General features: G+C 37.0%; 6 protein-coding genes across 6 annotated transcripts; all 6 read left to right on the forward strand.

Moving 5' to 3' along the window:
* Positions 1-716: 716 nt before the first annotated feature.
* On the forward strand, positions 717-2,146 carry LOC122784484 (trace amine-associated receptor 1-like). Its single transcript, XM_044049780.1, has 2 exons — positions 717-1,818; positions 2,140-2,146. Exons 1-2 carry the CDS (start codon positions 854-856, stop codon positions 2,144-2,146), a joined length of 972 nt encoding a protein of 323 aa, XP_043905715.1. The 5' UTR covers positions 717-853.
* A 2,009-nt stretch (positions 2,147-4,155) lies between these two features.
* LOC122784437 (trace amine-associated receptor 1-like) lies at positions 4,156-5,831 on the forward strand. Its single transcript, XM_044049713.1, has one exon. The coding sequence runs from the start codon at positions 4,285-4,287 to the stop codon at positions 5,251-5,253; it is 969 nt and encodes a 322-aa protein (XP_043905648.1). The 5' UTR covers positions 4,156-4,284; the 3' UTR covers positions 5,254-5,831.
* Positions 5,832-8,020: 2,189 nt separating this feature from the next.
* LOC122784113 (trace amine-associated receptor 4-like) lies at positions 8,021-9,522 on the forward strand. The gene has a single exon (XM_044049211.1). The coding sequence runs from the start codon at positions 8,164-8,166 to the stop codon at positions 9,130-9,132; it is 969 nt and encodes a 322-aa protein (XP_043905146.1). The 5' UTR covers positions 8,021-8,163; the 3' UTR covers positions 9,133-9,522.
* Positions 9,523-10,665: 1,143 nt separating this feature from the next.
* On the forward strand, positions 10,666-13,821 carry LOC122784111 (trace amine-associated receptor 4-like). Its single transcript, XM_044049209.1, has one exon. The coding sequence runs from the start codon at positions 11,991-11,993 to the stop codon at positions 12,957-12,959; it is 969 nt and encodes a 322-aa protein (XP_043905144.1). The 5' UTR covers positions 10,666-11,990; the 3' UTR covers positions 12,960-13,821.
* A 783-nt stretch (positions 13,822-14,604) lies between these two features.
* LOC122784104 (trace amine-associated receptor 4-like) lies at positions 14,605-15,641 on the forward strand. The gene has a single exon (XM_044049199.1). It carries the CDS (start codon positions 14,610-14,612, stop codon positions 15,582-15,584), a length of 975 nt encoding a protein of 324 aa, XP_043905134.1. The 5' UTR covers positions 14,605-14,609; the 3' UTR covers positions 15,585-15,641.
* A 2,300-nt stretch (positions 15,642-17,941) lies between these two features.
* On the forward strand, positions 17,942-23,489 carry LOC122784103 (trace amine-associated receptor 4-like). The gene is made up of 2 exons (XM_044049198.1): positions 17,942-19,028; positions 23,276-23,489. The coding sequence occupies exons 1-2, from the start codon at positions 18,089-18,091 to the stop codon at positions 23,308-23,310; spliced, it is 975 nt and encodes a 324-aa protein (XP_043905133.1). The 5' UTR covers positions 17,942-18,088; the 3' UTR covers positions 23,311-23,489.
* Positions 23,490-26,603: the final 3,114 nt, after the last annotated feature.

The raw sequence follows: 26,603 nt of genomic DNA on the forward strand, positions 1-26,603 counted from the left end.
TTCCTCTAACATCTGGGATCAACAAGTTCTTTTTGCCCAGAGTACTGCTGCTGAGTGAAAATGTTGTCTTGTTTTGACCATTCTCTAGCTGTCCATGGAAATCCTAACACCTCACACCTGCTTCTATGACACCAACAAACATGCAAAATAAGTCACTATATCAACCATCTAAGAAGTTCTGATGCTTGGTTGGAACATCCGGAGGTCGTATCTACCATATTTATATGCCTAAATTAATTGAGTTGCTGCCATGAGTTTTAGTCATTAGCCAGACAAACACTTGAACAGATATTACATGTCATTTACCAGACGCTTTTATCCAAAGCGACTTACGATGGAATTGAATACAATCAGCCAGGGGTGGAGTCGAACTTGGGACCATTGCGACCATGATGTCTTTCGCAAACAGGGTACCGGTCTTAACCACTGAGCCACTCCACCCCCAATGACCTATACCTAACAAAGTGGCCAGTATATCATCGTAAGAGGAGCTATTTAAAATGAAAAAAAGAGTAGTTCTTTAGAGCCCAAATCCCTTGATTTAACACAGATTGGTGGGTTTTCTGACGTGAAGTCTATGACTATTACTTAACACTAAATATTCAGCATAATGACCTACTTTACACACACCTTTCTTGACTTGAATATGCTAATTAGCTTGAACATTATTTATAATTCTCACCTTCTGCTCACCAGCAGAGAGATTAGAGACATATTTCACAACAGATGTGCAAACCAGGATTAAGAGCAAGGCAGGAAACAGAGATTTAACACTGTTGTATGATGAAGCCACTTATTTCTGTCTTTGTCTTAATGTTAGGCAGTTTTTATACTGATAAATGATCATTTAAGCATGGAGTCTTCAGATGTTGCAGAGCAGCTTCTTTTTAATCAATCAGCAAATGTGCCTGACATAACCGCAGTGACAATTTCATATCTTTTTTGTATTTTTGCTGGCTCTTTGTCAGTTCTCATATTCTTTGGAAACCTACTTGTAATAATGTCTATTGTTTACTTCAAACAGCTCCACACTCCTACAAACTTCCTGATGCTCTCTCTGGCTGTGGCTGACCTGCTAGTCGGACTTTTAGTTATGCCTTTCAGTGTTGTGCTTTTTGTGAGCTCATATTGGCGTCTTGAAGATTTACTTTGTAAAGTGCGAGGCAGTTTAGATGTGTTACTGTGCAGTTCTTCCATTTGGAATGTGTGGTGCATTTCTGTTGACAGATATTACGCAGTGTGTCAGCCTCTGAGATACAGAACTAAAATAAATGTCCGCGTCGTTTGGATCATGATCATGGTTTCCTGGAGTGCCGCCACTCTAAATGGAATTATGCTCTCATTAAAGGCTCCAGAAAAAGGACAGAAAAACAACAAACGTGCTTCCATTGAAGTTCAAACACAGAAGACAACAGTTGTGGCTGCTGTTTTTGGATTTGGCCTCCCAGCTGTAACAATATCTTCAATCTACCTAAAGATTTTGATGGTAGCACATAAACAGGCACGCAGCATCCTAAACATGGATAAATCTGGTGCAAATGTCAGTAAAATGGAGAGAAAGGCGACTAAAACTCTAGCTATTGTGGTGGGAAGTTTTCTCATGAGTTGGACTCCTTACATTTTTTGCATCAGCTTTTATCCTTTGAGCAATTATACAATACCAGTTAATGTACTTCAAACATTTAAGTGGCTTGGATGGTCAAATTCAATGTTAAATCCATTTATTTATGCTTTCTTTTACAGCTGGTTTCGATCAGCTTTTAGGATGATCATTACAGGGAAAATATTTACAGATGATTTTTCTAATTCTAAACTCTTTTGATTTGTTATTTGATTAATTTACTTTATTATATTTATTATTATTTATTATGCCTACACATTTCTGTATTCATCTATTATATTCATGTACAAAGTTTGTCTGTGCTATGCAATAACGGTCTGTTTTTGCAATGCAGTTTATATAAAATGATACAGTGATGCATCTGTCTGAGTGAGTCTATGAACTTAATATCTGTGTATGCCATTATTCCCATTTTACACACACTCAAGAAGGTCCTAGAGGAACACAGTTTATAGATTAAATCTATAAGCAATCTTCATTCTGTAACAGTTATTTAAACCTGTTTCTTGACTGTTTAGTTTCTAATGTATTTAGGAATTAATCATGATATTAATTATTAATGTAGGCTATTTACTAAATAGTGATTGACTTTTATTCAGAATATTATCCCTTCCAAGTTTCCTTATCTAAAGTTCAGTAAAAGTATATTAGTGCATATTGCCCTCATGAAGCAGATTCAAATGCACTAGAATTTTTTATAAATGTTAATACTGTGTCTGCGGTTCCCTTTTTTGTGCATAGCCACAACTATGTTTGTGTCCTCACTCTTATGTCATCACAGTCTTACCTGGCAAATGCCAATTTCTCATCAAAGAAACTTGTGAACTGCTATTTGGCAATATTCAGAACATCTATATTATTATTTATTATCCATATTATCTTATTATATTATAAAATAAAAGTTAACACTTTAGATTAGGGAACACATATTCATTATTAATAAGTTGCTTATTGCATGCAAATTCGTAACATATTGGCTCTGGTCTGTTTTTGCAATGCAGTGTATAGAAAATGATAAAGTGATGCATCTGTCTTCAACAATCAGATGGGTCAGTAATTCTATGAATTTAATATTTGTGTCTGCCATTATTCCCATTCTAAACACACTCAAGAAAGTCCTAGAGGAACACAGAAGTACTGCAAGAAATTACTATAGAAATTCCTGAATGTATGAGCAATCTTCATTTTGTCACAGTTATTTAAACCTGTTCCTTGACTATTTTGTTTCTAATGCATTTAGGAATTGATCGTGATATTAATTAGTAATATAGGCTATTTAAAAATATGGGGATTGACTTTAATTCAGTATATTATCCCTTCTAGCCTTCCTTATCTAAAGTAAAAGTATATTATTGCATATTGCCCTTATGAAGTTGTTTCAAATGCACTAGAATATTTTACAAATATTAATACTGTGTCTGCGATTGACTTTTTTATGCATAGCCACAAATATGTATGTGTCCTCACTCTTACGTCATCACAATCTTACCTGGCAAATGCTAATTTCTCATCAAAGAAACTTATGAACTGCTATTTGGCTATATTCAGAGCATCTATATTATTATTATTTATTATCCATATTATCTTGATATATTATATAAATAAAAGGTAAGTTTATTCATTTTTGAGAAAATGATGAATCACTGAAATAACGTCGACTTTGAAAGATTGTGATTAAAGTGTGGCTGGGCTGTAGATAATAAAAGGCAGTCCTTCCTGATTTTCTTTCTGGGTCCTTAGATGCAGAGTGAACATTAAATATTTAAAGGTGCCATCATATGGCCTTTCATTTCATGTTGCACTTCTTTATGCACAAATGTTATCTCACCCACAACATGGTTACCCTGCAGAGGGTCCCAGACCCTCTAAAGTGGTTAGGACAGTTACCCTGTGTACTCAATTCCCTTGTAAGTCGCTTTGGATAAAAGTTGTCTAACTTGATTAACTGGAGACACTAAAATTACATTAATCATAATAAGATCAATACATGAAATTACATTAAAATTAACATTACAATTATAAGAGATAAAAGTGTGATTTGCCAATAAAAGTTGTCTTAACAATGCACTAAAATGATTACTTGAGAATTTCAATAATTAAATAATTAAAAAAAAAACTTTTTGATATTGTCAGGGCCAGCAGAGAAGGCCCTGACAGCCCACCACTGCTAAAATGATTACTTGAGAATGTCAGCAAACAGTCATGTTTTCAGGCCTGATTTAAATGTGCTGACAGTCTGAGCAGACATCAGGTGTTCAGAAACTTTGTTGCACAGGTGAGGAGCAGGTTAATTGAAGGAGCTGTTTAAAATGAAAAACAGTAGTTCAGGCCTCTTTAGAACCCAAATCCCTTGATTTAACACAGATTGGTTGGTTTTCTGACCTTAAGTCTATGACTATTACTAAACACTAAATATTCAGTATAATGACCTACTTTACACACACCTTTCTTGACTTGAATATGCTAATTGGCTTGAACATTATTTATAATTCTGACCTTCTGCTCAGGAGCAGAGAGATTAGAGACATGTTTTACAACAGATGTGCAAACCAGGATTAAGAGCAAGGCAGGAAACAGAGACTTAACACTGTTGTATGATGATGCGTGACCTGTCTTTGTCTTAATGTTAGGCAGTTTTTATACTGATAAATGATAATTTAAGCATGGAGTCTTCAGATGTTGCAGAGCAGCTTCTTTTTAATCAATCAGCAAATGTGCCTGACATAACCGCAGTGACTATTTCATATCTTTTTTGTATTTTTGGTGGCTCTTTGTCAGTTCTCATAACGTTTGGAAACCTACTTGTAATAATTTCTATTGCTTACTTCAGACAGCTCCACACTCCTACAAACTTCCTGATGCTCTCTCTGGCTGTGGCTGACCTGCTAGTTGGACTTCTAGTTATGCCTTTCAGTGTTGTGCTTTTTGTGAGCTCATATTGGCGTCTTGAAGATTTACTTTGTAAAGTGCGAGGCAGTTTAGATGTGTTAATGTGCAATTCTTCCATTTGGAATGTGTGCTGCATTTCTGTTGACAGATATTATGCAGTGTGTCAGCCTCTGAGATACAGAACTAAAATAAATGTCCGCGTCGTTTGGATCATGATCATGGTGTGCTGGACTGCCGCCACTCTAAATGGAATTATTCTCTCATTAAAGGCTCCAGAAAAAGGACACAAAAACAACAAATGTGCTTCGATTCAAGTTCAAACACAGAAGACAACAGTTGTGGCTGCTGTTTTTGGATTTGGCCTCCCAGCTGTAACAATATCTTCAATCTACCTAAAGATTTTGATGGTAGCACATAAACAGGCACGCAGCATCCTAAACATGGATAAATCTGGTGCAAATGTCAGTAAAATGGAGAGAAAGGCGACTAAAACTCTAGCTATTGTGGTGGGGAGTTTTCTCATGAGTTGGACTCCTTACATTTTTTGCATCACCTTTCATCCTTTGAGCAATTATACAATACCAGTTAATGTACTTCAATCATTTAAGTGGCTTGGATGGTCTAATTCAATGTTTAATCCATTTATTTATGCTTTCTTTTACAGCTGGTTTCGATCAGCTTTTAGGATGATCATTACAGGGAAAATATTTACAGATGATTTTTCTAATTCTAAACTCTTTTGATTCGTTATTTGATTAATTTACTTCATTATATTCATTATTATTTATTATGCCTACACATTTCTATCTATCTATTATATTTATGTACAAAGTTTGTCTATACTATTCAATAACGGTCTGTTTTTGCAATGCAGTGTATAGAAAATGATAAAGTGATGCATCTGTCTTCAACAATCTGATGGGTCAGTAATTCTATGAATTTAACATTTGTGTCTGCCATTATTCCCATTTTAAACACACTCAAGAAAGTCCTAGAGGAACACAGATGTAATGCAAGAAATTACTGAAGAAATTCCTGAATGTATGAGCAATCTTCATTTTGTCACAGTTATTTAAACCTGTTACTTGACTATTTTGTTTCTAATGCATTTAGGAATTAATTGTGATTAATCGTGATTAATCGTGATTATTAATATAGGCTATTTACAAAAATGGGGATTGACTTTAATTCAATATATGATCCCTTCTAGCCTTCTTTATCTAAAGTAAACGTATATTATTGCATACTGCTATTTGGCAATATTCAGATCATCTATATTATTATTATTATTTATTATCCATATTATCTTGATATATTATACAAATAAAAGTTAAGCTATTCATTTTTGAGAAATTGATGAATCACTGAAATAATGTTGACTTTGAAAGATTGTGATTAAAGTGTGGCTGGGTCCTTAGATGCAGAGTGAACATTAAATATTTAAAGGTGCCATCATATGGCCTTTCATTTCATGTTGCACTTCTTTATGCACACATTTTATCTCACCCACAACATGGTTACCCTGCAGAGTGTCCCAGACCCTCTAAAGTGGTTAGGACCGTTACCCTGTGTACTCAATTCCCTTGTAAGTCGCTTTGGATAAAAGTTGTCTAACTTGATTAACTGGAGACACTAAAATTACATTAATCATAATAAGATCAAGACATGAAATTACAATAAAATGAACATTACAATTATAAGAGATAAAAGTGTGATTTGCCAATAAAAGTTGTCTTAACAATGCACTAAAATGATTACTTGAGAATTTCAGCAAACAGTCATGTTTTCAGGCCTGATTTAAATGTGCTGACAGTCTGAGCAGACATCAGGTGTTCAGGAACTTTGTTCCACAGGTGAGGAGCAGGTTAATTGAATGCTGCTACACCTTGTTTGGTTCTGCATCTGGGAAACACACAGTAAACCTGTTCCTGATCATCCTAGGGCTCTGGATGCTTCATAGGGAACGAAATAGTCTCGGATGTATTGTGGTTCAAGACCATTCAGTGCTTTGGAGACCAAGAGTAAGATTTTGAAATCCATTCTTTGACTTGAAGGAAGCCAGTGTAGTGATCTGAGGACCGGTGTGATGTGGTCCAGTTTCCTGGTATTAGTCAGGACTCTGGCAGCAGCATTCTGGACCAACTGCAGCTGCCTGATTGATTTTTTTGTTAAGACCAGTCAAGACACCAGTACAATGATTTAGTCAGCTGAAAATGAAAGCATGAACAAGTTTTTCTGTGTCTCGTTTGGACAGAAAACCCTTGATCCTTGCAATGTTCTTCAGGTGGTAATAGGCAGACTTAATGATAGCTTTTAGTTGGTTGTTAAAATTCAGGTCTGAGTCAATAATTACGCCAAGATTTCTGGCTTGATTTGACATGAAGTAAAGGTGAGCACTGACCTTTGATTTTGGGGCAAAAAACAATCACTTCTGTCCTCTCTGCATTGAGATGGAGAAAGTTCTGGCACATCCACTAATTTATTTGATGAATACATTTACTCAGTGAAAGTAAGGGTCTGTAGTAAATCTAGCGAAACACCAACAATATCCAATGGTTTTATATGTTGACGGTGAATGAGTAGGATTGGAAAGTGGTGCAGCAAACTAGCAGCTACAGATGGAACAACTTGGATACAAAGGTTTGTGTGTCACAGGACATTGATGGCCACAACAAACCCTGCAATTGAACGCCAGCATGTGACGAAAAGCTGGATGACAGAGGTTGATGGAATGTCCCAATTGGAGAACCTGGAACCTGCAGAATCTGGCAAGTTCCAGTGGACGGAATGTGGTCCTGTGCTGTTGTAGCTCATTATTTCCAATGCTCAACATGTTGTGTGGTCAGCGATGGTCTTCCCTGGTTGGAAGTGGTTATTTAAATTACTGTTGTAAGTTTGCTCCTGGAATCCAAACTGCTCCTGCGTCTGCGCTATTTTCCTCTAACATCTGGGATCAACAAGATCTTTTAGCCCAGAGTACTGCTGCTGAGTGAAAATGTTGTCTTGTTTTGACCATTCTCTGGCTGTTCATGGAAATCCTAACACATCAGAAGTTTCTGAAATACTCACACCTGCTTCTATGGCACCAACAAACATGCAAAATAAGTCAGTATATCAACCGTCCAAGAAGTTCTGATGCTTGGTTGGAACATCAGGAGTTCGTCTCGACCATATTTACATGTCTAAATGAATTGAGTTGCTTCCATGAGGTTGTCTGGTTAGACAGACACACACTTGAACAGATATACCTAACAAAGCGGCCAGTATATCATAGTAAAAGGAGCTGTTTAAAATGAAAAACAGTAGTTCAGGCCCCTTTAGAGCCCAAATCCCTTGATTTAACACAGATTTGTGGGTGTTCTGACCTTAAGTCTATGACTATTACTAAACACTAAATATTCAGTATAATGACCTACTTTACACACACCTTTCTTGACTTGAATATGCTAATTGGCTTGAACATTATTTATAATTCTGACCTTCTGCTCACGAGCAGAGAGATTAGAGACATGTTTCAGATGTGCAAACCAGGATTAAAAGCAAGGCAGGACACATGTAGAGACTTTGTTGCTGCTGCTGCATGACTGCATGGATTGTATGTGTATCTCTCATAATGTTTGGTAGGTTATTTAAGTATTACTGACTATTTAAGCATGGAGTCTTTGGATGTTGCAGAACAGCTTCTTTTTAATCAGTCAGCAAATGTGCCTGACATAACTGCAGTGACTATTTCATATCTATTTTGTATTTTTGCTGGCTCTTTGTCAATTCTCATATTCTTTGGAAACCTACTTGTAATAATGTCTATTGTGTACTTCAAACAGCTCCACACTCCTACAAACTTCCTGATGCTCTCTCTGGCTGTGGCTGACCTGCTAGTTGGACTTTTAGTTTTGCCTTTTACTGTTGTGCTTTTTGTGAGCTCATATTGGCATATTGAAGATATACTTTGTAAGGTGCGAGGCAGTTTAGATGCGTTATTGTGCAATTCTTCCATTTGGAACTTGTGCTTCATTTCTGTTGACAGATATTACGCAGTGTGTCAGCCTCTGAGATACAGAACTAAAATAAATGTCTGTGTCATTTGGATCATGATCATGGTGTCCTGGACTATTGGCACTCTAAATGGAATTATTCTCTCATTAAAGGCTCCAGAAAAAGGACACAAAAACAACAAATGTGCTTCAAATCAAGCTCAAACACAGGAGACTATGGTTGTGGTTGCTATTTTTGCATTTGGCCTCCCAGCTGTAATAATGTCTTCAATCTACCTCAATATTTTAATGGTAGCACATAAACAGGCACGCAGCATCCTAAACATGGATAAATCTGGTGCAAATGTCAGTAAAATGGAGAGAAAGGCGACTAAAACTCTGGCTATTGTGGTGGGGAGTTTTCTCATGAGTTGGACTCCTTACTTTCTGTCCGTCAGCTTTTATCCTCTGAGCAATTATACAATACCACTTCATGTACTTCAATCATTTAAGTGGCTTGGATGGTCAAACTCAATGTTTAATCCATTAATTTATGCTTTCTTTTACAGCTGGTTTCGTTCAGCTTTTAAGATGATCATTACAGGGAAAATATTTGCAGATGATTTTTCTAATTCTAAACTCTCTTGATTCATTGACTTGCGAGTAATCAGGTCTAAGGACGAATATACATGTATTATGCCTAGACATTTCTGTATTCATCTATTATATTCATGTACAAAGTTTGTCTGTGCTATGCAACAACGGTCTGTTTTTGCAATGCAGTTTATATAAAATGATACAGTGATGCATCTGTCTGAGTGAGTCTATGAACTTAATATCTGTGTATGCCATTATTCCCATTTTACACACACTCAAGAAGGTCCTAGAGGAACACAGGAAATATATATGAATCTATATAAATAAATCTATATAGGAAATCTATAAGCAATCTTCATTCTGTCACAGTTATTTAAACCTGTTTCTTGACTGTTTAGTTTCTAATGTATTTCTAATGTATAAATTCGTAACATATTGGCTCTTAATTAGTCATTATTAAGTACTTATTAACGCCTTATTCTGCATGCCCTTATTATACAACCAGTAAGCTATTAACTAAGAGTTTTCCCTCAATAACCTCAGAATTATTATATAATTTATAATAGTAGCAAGTAAGGAAGATCTCAATATGCTTTGCTTAGTATGGACTTTATATGGTGGTCGTATCACAAGATACTCACTTTCAGGTGATAAAATGAGGTTGTCTTCCAGAGGCACATATGCCACAGTATAGTCCTGCCTTTGCCTCCATTGACATGGGTACATTTTGTCTCATTTTCAACATACACCTGGCAATCAGCAACAACACTCACATCAGCAGCTTGCTTTGCATCTAGGCCCAGAAGAAAAGTGTTATGGATGTTGCTGACAAAGACATCCAAGGTGATTTTTTTGACTTCTGATTTCCAGGAACAACTTCAAGTTGCCTGAAACAGAAATTGTGCTTCCTACTCCCACATTCCACAAATAGATCTTGTTGAGAGGTTTTCATATCTCTACTGGGAGCATGTTATAGACTTCTTCAGATATTACTGTGGCTTATGCGCCATTCACTTTTATATCAATACAATCTGGGGCCTCTTTTTGTTGTGTGGCCCAGCTGTGGGGTGGGCAGTGGGTCCTCTTTGCCAGTAGATCTCTCTAGATCTCTGGGCTTACTACATGTGGGAACATCTCGGTGGCTTGTTGCGCAAGGTGACCTTTGATCACTCTCTCATGATGTTCCCTGCTTCCCTACAGTGAAAACTGCTCGTTTGACTTTGGCTGGCTGATCGCATTTTCGTGCTCTGTCCTCAAACTGTGCAGTGTGCCCCCAATAACTTTAGCTGCCTGCTGTAGGTGCTCCAACGTTAAATGTAGCTGTTCAACTCTGTCCTTCAACACTATAAATTGATCCTAAAGTGACATAATTGGAGCTGTGGAAACATCTGGAGACAAGACAAAACTTGTCTGGCCAGGATATACATCTGACCCTCCCTGTCCTTGTCTCCCCACATTGCTCCTGATGGCTGTGCCGGCAGCGGGTGAATGGGTATGAAAGGTGATTGATAGAAAATGGCTGCACATAGATGCGCTCTATGAAAGTGTGAGTGAATGGTTAAATTGTAGTTTAAAGCAGCTTACCAGTTAATGCCTAATCCTGACTTTAACCTTACCACATTGAAATCTTAAACCTACACTTTGCTAGTTCCTCATAAATGAGGTTCTGCCTCATTACGACCAGGGTTTGGTCTCCATGTGTGTTATGCTACAAAATGTCATAAAGAGGTGACAACAATGTCATGGCAACTTGAGTATACAACGACACTCGTTTTTGACTCTGTGGATAATAATCAGAGGTAAAATTAGATATTGCCACAAAGCCAGACATAAACCCTAAGGCTGATTTGAGAATAAAGTCAAACAGTCAGAAGGTGTTGAAACACTAACAATATCCAATGGTTTTATATTTTTTAAGGACAACAGAATTTGGAATGTCCCCATTGGAGAACCTGGAACCTGGCAGAGTCTGGCAAGTTCCAGTGGTCCTATGTTGTTGTAGCTCATCATTTCCATTGCCCAACATGTTGTGTGGTCAGAGATGATCTTCCCTGGTTGTAACTGCTTATTTAAATTACTGTTGCAAGTTTGCTCCTGGAATCCATACTGCTCCTGCCTTTACATTGTTCAAATAAGTCAGAATTTAGTCTAATTTTCTCTACTGTTTACATTGAACAGTAGATGTATGTGTAGTATCAGACTCAGCTGGATTATTAAGATGTGCATTCCATTCCATTGAAAAGTAAGCAGGAACTCCTCATTGGGGTCACGAGCATTACCTAGGACAGTTTTACGACACATTTATGGGCCAGTCCTCGCCCAGTGCTGGATAAGGCTTGTTGAAGAAACACAGATACTTCTTATATTGGAGCTAAGTGGTCCCGATGTCAAACCTGTTGTTGTTTCTCTAATATTTATGATCATGTGTTGTATAGGAAGAGGATGTTAGAGATGACCTTAAAAAAGTCCAGTGTCAGAGGGGTTGTTTACACCATCAACTCATCACCTATCATTCGTAAGAAGAAGGAAGCCTGACAAAAACGACAATACCTAACAAAGCGTCCAGTATATCATAGTAAAAGGAGCTATCGAAAGACAGTAGTTCAGGCCCTTTTGAGTCCAAATCCCTTGATTTAACACAGATTGGTGGGTTTTCTGACCTTAAGTCTATGACTATTACTAAACACTGAATATTCAGCATAATGACCTACTTTACACACACCTTTCTTGACTTGAATATGCTAATTAGCTTGAACATTATTTATAATTCTGACCTTCTGTTTCACAACAGGATTAAGAGCAAGGCAGGAAAAATGCAGAGATTTAACACTGTTGTATGATGATGTCACTTATTTCTGTCTTTGTCTTAATGTTAGGCTGTTTTTATACTGATAAATGATCATTTAAGCATGGAGTCTTCAGATGTTGCAGAGCAGCTTCTTTTTAATCAATCAGCAAATCTGCCTGACATAACTGCAGTGACTATTTCATATCTTTTTTGTATTTTTGGTGGCTCTTTGTCAGTTCTCATAACGTTTGGAAACCTACTTGTAATAATGTCTATTGCTTACTTCAGACAGCTCCACACTCCTACAAACTTCTTGATGCTCTCTCTGGCTGTGGCTGACATGCTAGTTGGACTTTTAGTTGTGCCGTTCAGTGTTGTGCTTTTTGTGAGCTCATATTGGCATCTTGAAGATTTACTTTGTAAAGTGCGAGGCAGTTTAGATGCGTTACTGTGCATTTCTTCCATTTGGAACTTGTGCTGCATTTCTGTTGACAGATATTACGCAGTGTGTCAGCCTCTGAGATACAGAACTAAAATAAATGTCCATGTCGTTTGGATCATGATCATGGTGTGCTGGACTATTGGCACTCTAAATGGAATTATTCTCTCAGTAAAGGCTCCAGAAAAAGGACACAATAACAACAAATGTGCTTCAATTCAAGTTCAAACACAGAAGACAATAGTTGTGGCAGTTGTTTTTGGTTTTGGCATTCCAGCTGTTATTATATCTTCAATCTACCTAAAGATTTTGACAGTAGCACAGAAACAGGCACGCAGCATCCGGAACAATGCAACATCTGCTGCAACTGTCAGTAAAATGGAGAGAAAGGCGACTAAAACTCTGGCTATTGTGGTTGGGGTTTTTCTCATGAGTTGGACTCCTTACTTTCTGTCCATCAGCTTTCATCCTTTGAGCAATTATACAATACCAGTTAATGTACTTCAAACATTTAAGTGGCTTGGATGGTCTAATTCAATGTTAAATCCGTTTGTTTATGCTTTTTTTTACAGCTGGTTTCGATCAGCTTTTAGGATGATCATGACAGGGAAAATATTCACAGATGATTTTTCCAATTCTAAACTCTTTTGATTCATTATTTGATTCATTGACTTGTACTAATCAGGTCACATTTCTATATTCATCTATAAGTTTGTCTGTGCTATGTCTGTTTTTGCAACGCAGTGTATAGAAAATCAACATTGTAAAGTGATGCCTCTGTCTTCAACAGTCTGATGGGTCAATGAGTCTATAAACTTAATATTCATCTCTTTTACTGTTTATGCCATTATTCCCATTTTACACACACTCAAGAAGGCCATAGAGAAACATACAAGTAATGCTCAAAATTACTGAAGTGTTCCTTATCTAAAGTAAGAATATATAACTCATATTGCCCTCATGAAGCAGTTTCAAATGCACAAGAAGATTTTATAAATGTTAATACTGTGTCTGCAGTTCACTATTTTATGCATAACCACAACTATGTATGTGTCTTCACTCTTACGTTATCACAGCCTGATTTGGCAAATGCTGATTTCTCATCAAAGCAACTTGTAAACATATACATATACATTATTATTTATTATCTATACTATCTTATTATATGAATAAAAGTTGAGTTTATTCATTTTTGAGAACTTGAATTACTGAAATAATGTTGACGTTTGTTTTGTATCGTTTTGCTGAGTCTTGTGATTAATGTGTAGCTGGGCTTTAGATGATAAAAGGCAGTCTCTTGATTTTCTGTCTGGGTCCTTGGTATGAACATTAAATATTAAAGGTGACATCGTATGGCCCTTCATTTTTATGTTGCACTTCTTTTTGCGTTAATTGTACCTCACTGTTTGTATTTGTATTGTAATTGTAATTGTACCCTGCAGAGGGTCTAGGATAACCGGTTTATCTTACACATGATGGTCACAGAGAAGCTGGAGCCCATCCCAGCTGACACAGGGCAAAATGAAAAAATAAATATATATTAAAACACATTTAAGTGGCTCTGTGGTGTAGTGTGGATGGATCAGTCTGTGTTGTACTGTGGAGAGATCAGTCTCTTACTGAATGAGATGAATGAGTTGCTAAAACATTAGTATCACAGTCAATACTTCATACACAAAGCTGTGTCATTCACACATTATCCAAGCACATCAGGTTGGTTTGTTATTCATATTAATAGCAGATGTTCACATGCTCCCGTTACTGCGTAATACTGAGCTAGCTAATAAGAATGTAGCCACATAACTTTCTGAAACACACAGTGGATTATTAAAACAGTGTCCAGCATGAAAAATTTTTTTTTTTAATCCCTGTATGTGACTTTGAATGAACACTAACATAATGTAGATTAACAACGTTAATGACAAATCACTCCATAAGAAGACAGAAGGTTAATAAGAGGTTTGAGGTGCTTTCTTTTCATCGTCGTCATCTCAGAAGTACTGTACTACATAAAGCTTATGAAGCTTGACATGTTCTGTACAGTTTTTATTTTGGGCCCAAATCCTTTTACTTAACACAGAGTGGTGGGGTTTATGGCCTAAAATCTATGATTACAACTGTAACTTAATACTAAATATTCAGCATATTGACCTACTTAAAGACACCCTTCTTGACTTGAATATGCAAATGTGCTTAAACATCATTTATAAACCTGACGTTCTGCTCATCAGCAGAGAGATTAGAGATACCTTTCACAACAGATGCACAGACCAGGTTTAAAACCATGTCGGATATTTAGGTATGAATGATCGTTTAAGCATGGATTCTTCAGATGTTGTTGTTTTTAATCAATCAGCAAATGTGCCTGACATAACTGCAGTGACTATTTCATATCTATTATGTATTTTTGGTGGCTCTTTGTCAGTTCTCATATTGTTTGGAAACCTTCTTGTAATAATCTCAATTGTTTACTTCAAACAGCTCCACACTCCTACAAACTTCCTGATGCTCTCTCTGGCTGTAGCTGACCTGCTAGTTGGACTTTTAGTTTTGCCTTTCAGTATCGTGCTCTTTGTGAAATATTGGCATCTTGAAGATTTACTCTGTAAGGTACGAGGTAGTTTAGATGTGTTACTGTGCAATTCCTCCATTTGGAGCTTGTGCTGCATTTCTGTTGACAGATATTATGCAGTGTGTCAGCCTCTGAGATACAGAATTAAAATAAATGTCCGTGTCGTTGGGATCATGATTCTGGTGTCCTGGACTATTGCCACTCTAAATGGAATTATTTTCACATTAAAGGCCCCGGACAAAGGACAAAAAAACAACAGATGTGTTTTGTTTCAACCGAAATCACAGAGTTCAGTAGTTGTTGGAGTTTTTGTTGTATTTGGCATTCCAGCTATTTTGATGTTTGCAATCTACCTAAAGATTTTGATGGTGGCACAGAAACAGGCACGCAGCATCCAGAGCATGGCAAAATCTACTGCAGCTGTCAATAAAGTGGAGAGTAAGGCAACTAAAACTCTGGCTATTGTGGTGGGGATTTTTCTCATGAGTTGGACGCCTTACTTTCTGTCCGTGAGCTTTCATCCTTTGAGCAATTATACAATAGCACTTCACGTAATTCAGTCATTTAAGTGGCTTGGATGGTCAAATTCATTGTTCAATCCATTTGTGTATGCTTTCTTTTACAGCTGGTTTCGGTCAGCGTTTAGGATGATCATTACAGGGAAAATATTTACAGATGATTGTTCTAATTCTAAACTCTCTTGATTCACTGAATCGGGTCTTGCACTAGGAATGTGTACATTCTCACATCTCTGTATTCATCTGACAAATTTATGCACATGTTTTGTCTATGTTATGCATAACTGTCTGTTTTTTGCAACAGTGTATAGGAAACATTTTTAGAAGTACATGACATGCAACGTGATATCCTCCTAAAAGAATGTCATGTGTCAATCTATAAACCCTAATATGTATCTGTACAACTGTGTATGTTGTTATTGCCATTCTGCACACAGTGCAGTTGTAAACTGAATACGGGCAGAAAAATAGTTGTTGCTGTCAATGTGGTGTCCATGACATTCTCTTGGAAAGGTCATAATAACACACAAGCAATGTGTATAAAAATTTCAGTGTTGACTATTTAATTTCTAATACAGTTAGGAAATAGTCATGATTTTAAGTATGAATAAGAGGATAAGTTACTTATTTTTGGTTATACAGTATTTTAAGTTGAGTAGAGTATGAAACACATAGCACTAGAAGAATTTTGCAAATATCAACGCTGTGTCTGCAGTATATTTGTATGCATAGCCACATTTACAGTATTAGTTTTCAGTCATCACAAACGTATATTGTATATGATGGTGTCTAATCAAAGCAACCTGTCAACCGGATTCACTAAAGTTATCAATGAGCAAAACAAACCCACACATTTAAGATTATATTGATTTATTTTGATTAAATAAAATGCAGTGGGTCAGGGCATTTAAATTAAAAGAGACTTGTAAAAATATTTGGTTTAATGAAAAAAGACTGCTTCCAGGGTATGTTGCACTAAATGGACAAAGCATTTTGACTCTCAGAAATAAAATGGTCACATGCCTCTCCCTGTAAGATCCTTATCACCTTTACCATAAAACATAACAAACACTATTAACAAATGTATTTCACGATCAAATTATATATTTTTTAAAGAAATAATAACATATAACGTCTAAGAATGACCAGACTAATGTCATATTTACTTTGACTACTGTAGTTACAGTATAGTGCTTTAGAGACATTTAGCTAAAATGTCTCTAAGGCCAAAGAAATGCGTGTTCCCATCGAAGGTAACTGATTGTGTCATTCAATTCAGTTGCCTTTTAATGATGTCATACTCTTTGCTGCAATGATTTACATAGGGTTTGGCGTTAAAAAAAAAATCACCATGAATACAAAAGCTTTAAACTTTAAGCTTTTTTAAAAAAGAAAGAAAGCTGAACTTTGCAGGATTTTCTAATTTAACAGCGTCTGTGTCATTATAGTAGCTTCGAAAACCGTTCTCGTAAGATCAGAGCCATCGCACGAGAGTCCTCAGAAACAGGAGGTCTTGCAAAAGTCTCGGATCTTGCAAGAAACATGTTACATTACTTAAAAAGGGGAAAAATTGACATGACTTACAAAGCTTCAAAAAAGCTAGTATGAAAAGTCACGCTAGAAAATAACACAGAGGATCAGTCACTTAATCAGGAAGTAAGCTAAAGCTTATCATCCCATACCATACTGCTTGTCAAAGTCATCAAATTCAGTCTTTTATTATTGCTTTGATTGGGAGAGAGACAGCGAGACGCCTAGCAGCAGAAATGACATAATGTACATTTAATTATTTGATGAGCCTCATGCTTTCTTTTACAGCTGGTTTCGATCATCTTTTAAGATTTTAAGATTATCATTACAGTGAAAATATTTACAGATGATTTTATCTTATTCTAAACTCTCTAGATTGATCATTATATGGTTCACTGACTGATTTGAGTGATCAAATTAGGATGAATATATTATGTCTCATATCTCTGTATTCATCTCATGTATTTATACAAATTCCATCTGTTTTTGCAACACAATGTATAGAAAGCCTCTTGACACTGGGTCCTCACATATCCCATGTACATGTATGCCAATCTGGAATAATCCCGACATCCTGCGGAATAAAACAACATTGAAACTAAAATCAGGGCAAGAAAAAGGGTGGTGCGGTGCATGCCTTTTTTATTTTTATTTCAGTTAATGAAATGTTTTTATTTTATTTTATGTTTCGTCGTTAACTTAGTTTTCGTTAACTATAATATCCTTGCCAGTACAAAATGAACTGTTTATAATGAAAGACAGCACATTTGGGGGTGGGGGGTGGCGGTAAATCACATGCTCTGTACAGTTTTTATTTTGGGCCAGAATCCTTTTACTAACACAGAGTGATGGGGTTTATGGCCTAAAGTCTTGGATTACAACTATAAATGAATACTAAATATTCAGCATATTGACCTACTTTAAAAACAGCCTTCTTTACTTGAATATGCAAATGTGCTTAAACATCATTTATAAACCTGACATTCTGCTCACCAGCAGAGAGAGAAGAGACACCTTTCATGGCAGATGCTCAAACCAGGATTAACAGCATGGCATGAAACATACAGAGTCTTTACACTGCTGCATGCTTATGTCTATTATACTGTATGTGTATTTTTCTTGATATTAGGCAGGTAATCAAATATCAATGATATTTAAGCATGGATTATTCAGATGTTGTTGTTGCAGAGCAGCCTCTTTTTAATGAATCACTAAATGTGCCTGACATAACTACAGTTACTATTTCATATCTATTATGTATTTTTGGTGGCGCTTTATCAGTTCTCATAATGTGTGGAAATCTTCTTGTAATAACCTCTATTGCTTACTTCAAACAGCTCCACACTCCTACAAACCTCCTGATGCTCTCTCTGGCTGTGGCTGACCTGCTAGTTGGACTTTTTATTTTGCCTTTCAGTATCGTGCTCTTTGTCAACTCATATCAGCATCTGAAAGGTTTACTTTGCAAAATACGAGGCAGTTTAGATGTGTTACTGTGTGACGCTTCCATTTGGAACTTGTGCTTCATTTCTGTTGACAGATATTATGCAGTGTGTCAGCCTCTGAGATACAGAACTAAAATAACTGTCCGTGTCATTTGGATTATGATCATGGTGTCCTGGACTATTGCCATTCTAAATGGACTTATTTTCACATTAAAGGCCCCAGACAAAGGACAGAAAAGCAGCACGTGTGGTTCAATTCAAGTTAAAACACAGAGTACAATAGTTGTTGGAGTTGCTGTTGGGTTTGGCATCCCAGCTGTCGTGATGGTTGCAATCTATCTAAAGATTTTGACAGTGGCACACAAACAGGCACGCAGCATCCTGAGCATGGCAAAATCTGGTGAAACTGTCAGTAAAGTAGAGAGAAAGGCGACTAAAACTCTGGCTATTGTGGTGGGGGTTTTTCTCACAAGTTGGACGCCTTACTTTCTGTGCATCAGCTTTCATCCTTTGAGCAATTATACAATACCATTTCATGTACTTCAGTCCTTTAAGTGGCTTGGATACACAAATTCATTGTTAAATCCGTTTGTTTATGCTTTCTTTTACAGCTGGTTTCGATCAGCTATTAAGATGATCATTACAGGGAAAATATTTACAGATGATTGTTCTAATTCTAAACTCTCTTGATTCAGTGACGTGAGTAATCCGATCTGGCATTATATCTCACATCTCTGTGTTAATCTCATATATGTTTTTGCTTTTGCAATGCAGTGTATAGAAAACATCTTGGCAAGTGCATATTATGTAATATCTGTCTTTAACTATTTGATGCATCAGTGCCCATATAAACCTACTATTTATCTGTTTTGTTGTGTATGCTGTTATTGCCATTCTGCACACACTGCATTTTGAAAGTGAATACAGGTAAATTTTGTTGCTGTCAATATTACTATCAGTAGTTGTCCATGAACTTGTCTCAAGAATGTCCTAAAATAACACACAAGCAATGCTTCAAACTCATTTCAAGACTTATCTTGGCAGGTTATATCATACCATATCCATGTAAGGAAATATAAGGTAACCTTGTTAAGCAAAAGTATTTTAGTGTACATTTAGCTTAATCTCATGAGCAGGTTCAAATGAGTTAAGACTTATGAAGCACAATGAGTATAAGAGTTTTACAAATATTAATACTGTGTCATTATTTTATGCATTGCCACACATACACACATGTCTTATGAGTGACATGAGTTTGGCCACTGATATTGAACTAAACATGGGCAGGCAGCGGGTGGTAACAAATATATTTGTTTTTCTTAATTAAACAATTTTTAAGATGTGCATTATAAGATGAAAAGACTCATATCAAGCCAAAAATGTTTTTGTAGTTTGAAAGTCAGATGCTGCCAGCATTAATGAAGGGGGAAAAAGATAGCTTGCAGACTCACTGCATATCTCCATTATGTTGGGGAACAACAGTTAATAGCAATAATTTGATAATAATAATAATAATAATAATAATTATTATTATTATTATAATAACAGGGGAAAAAAACATCAATACATGCCTTTTAACAATCACTGTAATTGACTATAATATCTATAAGATATCCCAATTAAACAGTATTGAAATAATGAATTTATGCACTGGCTCTCTTAACCCCTGTTTGTCACAGTATACATGCACAAAAGACACAGAGCGTTCCTTCAAGTGACTAAAAAGTAGTAATTTATAAAATCAAATGATCATATCAATTAAGCTAAATAAATCAAAGCTTGGTGAGAAATATCAAGAGCAAAATGAGAACTACACGACAGCTAAAAATCACATGCACAGCAGTGAGACTGTAGGTACGCGTGTTCCTTGTGGGAACTTCAAAACACAGCGTGTATGAACAAAGGATCACGTGTAGAGCGAGCTGATGGCGGTTTAACGTTTACACAGCCACTGTCTCCATGCGATCTGTCGTCTCGCTCGACGAAGCGAAGCCAACGCAACAAGGCGACCAAAAAAACAACAGACAAAAGCAGACAAGCAGTTAATGCAGATAAAACACTTGTGTTTTCGATGTGTATTTTTATTTTATTTTATTGTGTAACAGACACAACGTTTATTATTTAACAGTGCCTCCTAGTGGCAACCAAATGAACTACATCTCAATCAGGATAAATTATTCGCACATAACATGACAACTTGACTTGACCAGTTCAACACAAGGAAAAAGAACACAGAACTCTAACTGCCCAGACACTATGCCTCTTACTGTGAGCCGATAGCAAGGTGTTCTATCCGTCTTCGGGTCCTATTTTTGGGATCTCTATGATCAGGGCTCAAATTTGTCTTCAAAACTGTTTTTGCAGGTGTTGAAGCAGTTAAAGGTCCAGCGTCATCAGTCTTCTGCGTATCACGCGCAGTCAGGGAGTCCTTGAGAGGTTCCACCAGACACTTAAGTCTGTGTTGCGCAGTGATTATGTTCAGTTAAATCAAGACTGGAAGGAAGGGCTACCCAGGCTCTTGTTAGCTGCTCGGGAGGTAGTGCAGAAAAGCACAAGTTTTAGCCCTAATGAACTTGATTTTTGGCCACACAGTTTGTTGAGTATGTGAATGGGTTCCCGCACCATTTGTACTCAGCGGGAAAGATGGCAAAAAAAAACACCTGTCATCTGCTAAAGAAAAAATTAAATGTCTTTATGATCAAAAAGCAGAGTGTTGTGTGTTTTGTCCTGGAGATCAGGTTCTTGCTTTGTTGCCTTTCATAAACTCGCCATTCCAAGAAGGTTTTTCTGGTCCTTTTACTGTGCTGATCAAAATGATCTTCTGTCCACGCCAAGTCGTAAAAAAGTCACCTCCGTTATGTCAATCTGCTCAAACCGTACTATGCTTGTGACTTGAAATCTCCCTCAGCAGTGGCAGCAATGGTGAGTCCACTCTCAACAGGAGAGGATGATGGCGTTAGAGCACCCGATAAAAGCTTGTTGCTTGGTAGACTGAAAAACACAGAAGCACTGAATAATTTGGCATCATTACTCAGTCATCTATCTGCTGAAAGTCTGCGCTCATTTGCAGTCTTTGTTTGGCGATACACCGAGTCGAACTCATGTTATAGAGCATGACATCGATTGTGGTAAAGTAAATTCAGTAACTGAACCTGACGCTTCTCCATAGCCTCAAGTTGAGGACTGTATTGATCATGTTGGTTCTGCCATGTTTGCCAGTAAATTTGACCCTTCCCTTTTGACTCAGACAAGCCTCTGCCTTGGGAATGCCCCAGTGCTCGGTGATGTTATCAGGGAATTCTTGATGAAAGCTTTCCCCAAGAATGGCCTGAAGTAGCTGCTACGTGGCTACGTGGGTCTGCTTCAACTAAAACCTCTTTTTTCCCCACAGCACTGCTACCAATCTCTTCAAAGACGGTTGTCCATGAAAATCCCAACAGATCTTGAGTTTCGGATACCAACAACTATGAAAAACGGTCACTTAAATCAATCTTCTCCATTCTAGTACTTGGTTGGCACTTCGGCAGGTTGCCTTGACCATGTTTACATGCCTAAATGAATTGAGTTGCTGCCATGACATTTGCCACAAACAGTTGAACACATACTTAATAATGTGGCAAGTAAATGGATCATAGCAAGAGGAAAAGTTTAAAATGAAAAACAGCACATTGAAACTGTGATAATAAGGTAAAGTTTACTATCACTGCTATAACTAAATATTAAATATTCAGCATGTTGACCTACTTTAAACACACCTTTCTTGACTTGAATATGATAATGAGCTTGAACATAATTTATAATCCTGACACTCCTCACTCGCAGAGAGATTAGAGACACCTTTCATGACAGATGCACAGACCAGGTTTAAGAGCATGTCATGAAACACTCGGATACTTTGTACTGCTGCATTCTTATGTCACATGCAGGTGCAATTTTCTTAATGTAAGGTAGGATATTTAGGTATGAATGATCGTTTAAGCATGGAGTATTCAGATGTTGTTGTTTTTAATCAATCAGCAAATGTGCCTGACATAACTGCAGTGACTATTTCATATCTATTGTGTATTTTTGGTGGCTCTTTGTCAGTTCTCATATTGTTTGGAAACCTTCTTGTTATAATCTCAATTGTTTACTTCAAACAGCTCCACACTCCTACAAACTTCCTGATGCTCTCTCTGGCTGTGGCTGATCTGCTAGTTGGACTTTTGGTTTTGCCTTTCAGTATCGTGCTCTTTGTGAAATATTGGCATCTTGAAGATTTACTTTGTAAGGTACGAGGCAGTTTAGATGTGTTACTGTGCAATTCCTCCATTTGGAGCTTGTGCTTCATTTCTGTTGACAGATATTACGCAGTGTGTCAGCCTCTGAGATACAGAATTAAAATAAATGTCCGTGTTGTTGGGATCATGATTCTGGTGTCCTGGACTATTGCCACTCTAAATGGAATTATTTTCACATTAAAGGCCCCGGACAAAGGACAGAAAAACAACAGATGTGTTTTATTTCAACCGAAAACACAGAGTACAGTAGTCGTTGCAGTTTTTATTGCATTTGGCATCCCAGCTATTTTGATGTTTGCAATCTACCTAAAGATTTTGATGGTGGCACAGAAACAGGCACGCAGCATCCAGAGCATGGCAAAATCTACTGCAGCTGTCAGTAAAGTGGAGAGAAAGGCGACTAAAACTCTGGCTATTGTGGTGGGGATTTTTCTCATGAGTTGGACGCCTTACTTTCTGTCCATCAGCTTTCATCCTTTGAGCAATTATACAATACCACTTCATGTACTTCAGTCATTTAAGTGGCTTGGATGGTCAAATTCATTGTTCAATCCATTTGTGTATGGTTTCTTTTACAGCTGGTTTCGATCAGCGTTTAGGATGATCATTACAGGGAAAATATTTACAGATGATTGTTCTAATTCTAAACTCTCTTGATTCACTGATGTGTCATTAATCGGGTTGCACTAGGAATGTATTCATCTGACATATTTATGCACACATTTTGTCTATGTTGTTAATAACTGGCTGTTTTTGAGAAGTACATGACATGCAACTTGATGCCCTCCCAAAAGAAATGTGATGTGTCAATCTATAAACCCTAATATGTATCTGTATGACTGTGTATGTTGTTATTGCCATTCTGCACACACTGCAGTTGTAAGATGAATACGGGCAGACAAATATTTGTTCCTCTGGTGTCCATGACCTTCTCTTGGGAAGATCCTATACTGACACAAAAGCAATGTGTACAACTAACATATGTCTAGTGCTGACTATTTACTTTCTAACACAGTTAGGAAATAATCATGATTTTAATTATGAAAAAGAGGATAAGTTAGTTTTTTTGGTTATACAGTATTTTAAGTTGAGTAGAGTATGAAACACACAGCACTAGAAGAATTTTGTAAATATCAACGCTGTGTCTGCAGTATATCTGTCTGCATAGCCACATTTACAGTATTAGTCTTCAGTCATCACAAACTTATATTGTATATGATGTTGTTAACCGGATTCACAAAAGTTATCAATGAGCAAAAAAAACCCACACATTTAAGAATATATCTGTTTATTTTGATTAAGTATAATGCAGTGGGTCAGGGCTTTTAAATTAAAAGAGACTTGTAAAAATATTTGGTTGAATGAAAAAAGACTGCTTCCAGGGTATGTTGCACTAAATGAACACAGCATTTTGACTCTCAGAAATAAAATGGTCACATGCCTCTCCCTGTAAGATCCTTATCGCCTTCACTATAACACGTAACAAACATTATTAACAAATGTATTTTACAAACAAATTATTATATTTCTTAATGAAATAATAACATGATAACAACATTTCTGCATTAAACGTCTAAGAATGAACAGACTAATGTCATATTTAGTTTGACTACTGTAGTTACAGTATAGTGGTTTAGAGGCAATTAGCTAAAATGTCTCTAAAGCCAAAGAAATCCGTGTTTCCATTGAAGGTGACTGATCGTGTCATTCAGTTCAGTTGCCTTTTAATGATGTCATACACTTTGTGGAGCTGCTGCTATGATTTACATAGGGTTTGGCGTTAAAAAAAATCACCATGAATACAAAAGCTTTAAACTCTTTAGACCGCCCTCTGTATAAACTGTCAGGACTCATTGGTATGAAGCTGCACACTAGCCAGTGCTGTAAATAGTTCACAGTAAAAACTTTGGTGGACAAAAAAGTTTACAGGGACGAGAATCGGTAGAGTGCTTTCATTTCAAAACAAGTAGGCTACAGGGCATGTGATTGTAACACATGAGACAGATAAAGGTATTGATACCTGTTCATCAGAGCTGAGATTCATCAGCTGTAATGAGGTGTCTTATTATGTTCTCCAGAAACAAGCTGGGAGAGGGTGGGGGAGGAATGGTTAGTTAATCAGTCAATGTCACACTTTACAAAAAAAGAAAGAAAGCTGAACTTTGCAGGATTTTTCTAATTTAACAGCGTCTGCGTCATTATAGTAGCTTGGTGTGGGGGGATGGCTGTCTCCACTCTCCCAACTGTCTGTTTGTGGAAAACCAGCCTTGCAAGATCAGAGCCATCGCCCGAGAGGCCTCAGAATCAGGAGGTCTTGCAAAAGTCTCGGATCTCGCAAGAAACAGGTTACATTACCGTATTTTCCGCACTATAAGGCGCACCGGATTATAAAGCGCACCGGATTATAAGGCGCATAGAATAGACGCTACAGTAGAGGCTGGGGTTACGTTATGCATTCATTAGACGGAGCTGCGCTAAAGGGAATGTCAACAAAACAGTCAGATAGGTCAGTCAAACTTTATTTATAGATTACAAACCAGCGTTCTGACAACTCCGTTTACTCCCAACATGAATAAACAGCTGTTTTATGTGATGTGGTATTTCGTTTATCTTTTAACAACAGCAGGGTATAACATGTAGTGCAACATTTATATCACATAGTGGAGGGGAACTTTTCCTGGATTCAATAAACACGTAAAAAAAGTCTGATACTGTTAGTCAAACTGCTATCACAATATAGTAACACTCGAAATAGTGCAAAGTAAACGTTGCTCAAACGTTAATGTCACACAACACAACACACAAAATAAACATGTAAAGCTCACTTTATCAAGTTATTCCTCATCCGCGAATCCCTCAAATTCTTCTTCTTCAGTGTCCAAATTAAACAGTTGGGCGAATACGGGATCCAACATGCCCGGCTCCGTCTCGTCCGGATTATACGGCGCACTGTCGGCTTTTGAGAACATTTGAGGTTTTTAGGTGCGCCTTATAGTGCGGAAAATACGGTACTTGACAGTGATAGTCAGTGATAGCATTATTTGACACAGATGATCAGTCACTTAATCAGGAAGTAAGCTCAAGCTCACCATCCCATCCCATACTGCTTGCCAAAGTCATCAAACTCAGTCTTTTATTATTGTTTTGCTTGAAAGAGAGAGAGAGAGAGAGGGAGAGATGCCTAGCAGCAGAAATTACATTATTAATGTACATTTAATTATTTGATGGAACAGAAGGAAATAATTTCAAACAAATATAAAAGCATGAATGAATCAAATGTCATTCATTTCTGAGGTGATTAAAGCAGGTGGCTACAAAGGCTTGTTCTGGCCTCATTAAATTCTGTAATTTAGACCAGTGATGAAAAAGAGCATGAGAGAGTTGGAGGGAATGCCCCCACTGTAGAACCTGCAACCTCGACTCAACTCACTTTTTTTTGCTTTTCCATCAGGGATAGTACCAGCTCCTTTTTTTAGGCAAAGTTCCAAGTGCATTCAGCTGATCCAACAGTCAACAGACTGCTGGCCACTGATTGGTCAGTGAGTATCGTCACTGGAAGAGTCATGACCGTAAGATTGACGCAAGAATCAAACCAAATAAATTGCCAGGCCAATGTGGATAAAATGCAGAAACGATACAGAATGTTTGCAGATCTCTCTACACTCATTCCCTCCATCTTTGGAGACATAAAGGACACTGTCTCCATCCGAGAAGCAATTTGAGTGCATCTTGAATGACCTGAGGCACAACAAATGTATGTTCATCAGGTATCCTCGATTGAAGGCAAAGAGGTCGTAAATATTGTCTTTGAGGAGCAATTTAAATGAAAATGTAATCTCAGATTTTTGAATGAATGGGCGACTGACTAAAACCATTATTATACTTGGATATCACATACAAGAATGACTTTCTTGATATGCTAATGTGCTTGAAAAATTTAAACCCACATG

This window comes from Solea senegalensis, linkage group LG17 (assembly GCF_019176455.1).
Source record: "Solea senegalensis isolate Sse05_10M linkage group LG17, IFAPA_SoseM_1, whole genome shotgun sequence".
Classification (NCBI taxonomy): domain Eukaryota; kingdom Metazoa; phylum Chordata; class Actinopteri; order Pleuronectiformes; family Soleidae; genus Solea; species Solea senegalensis.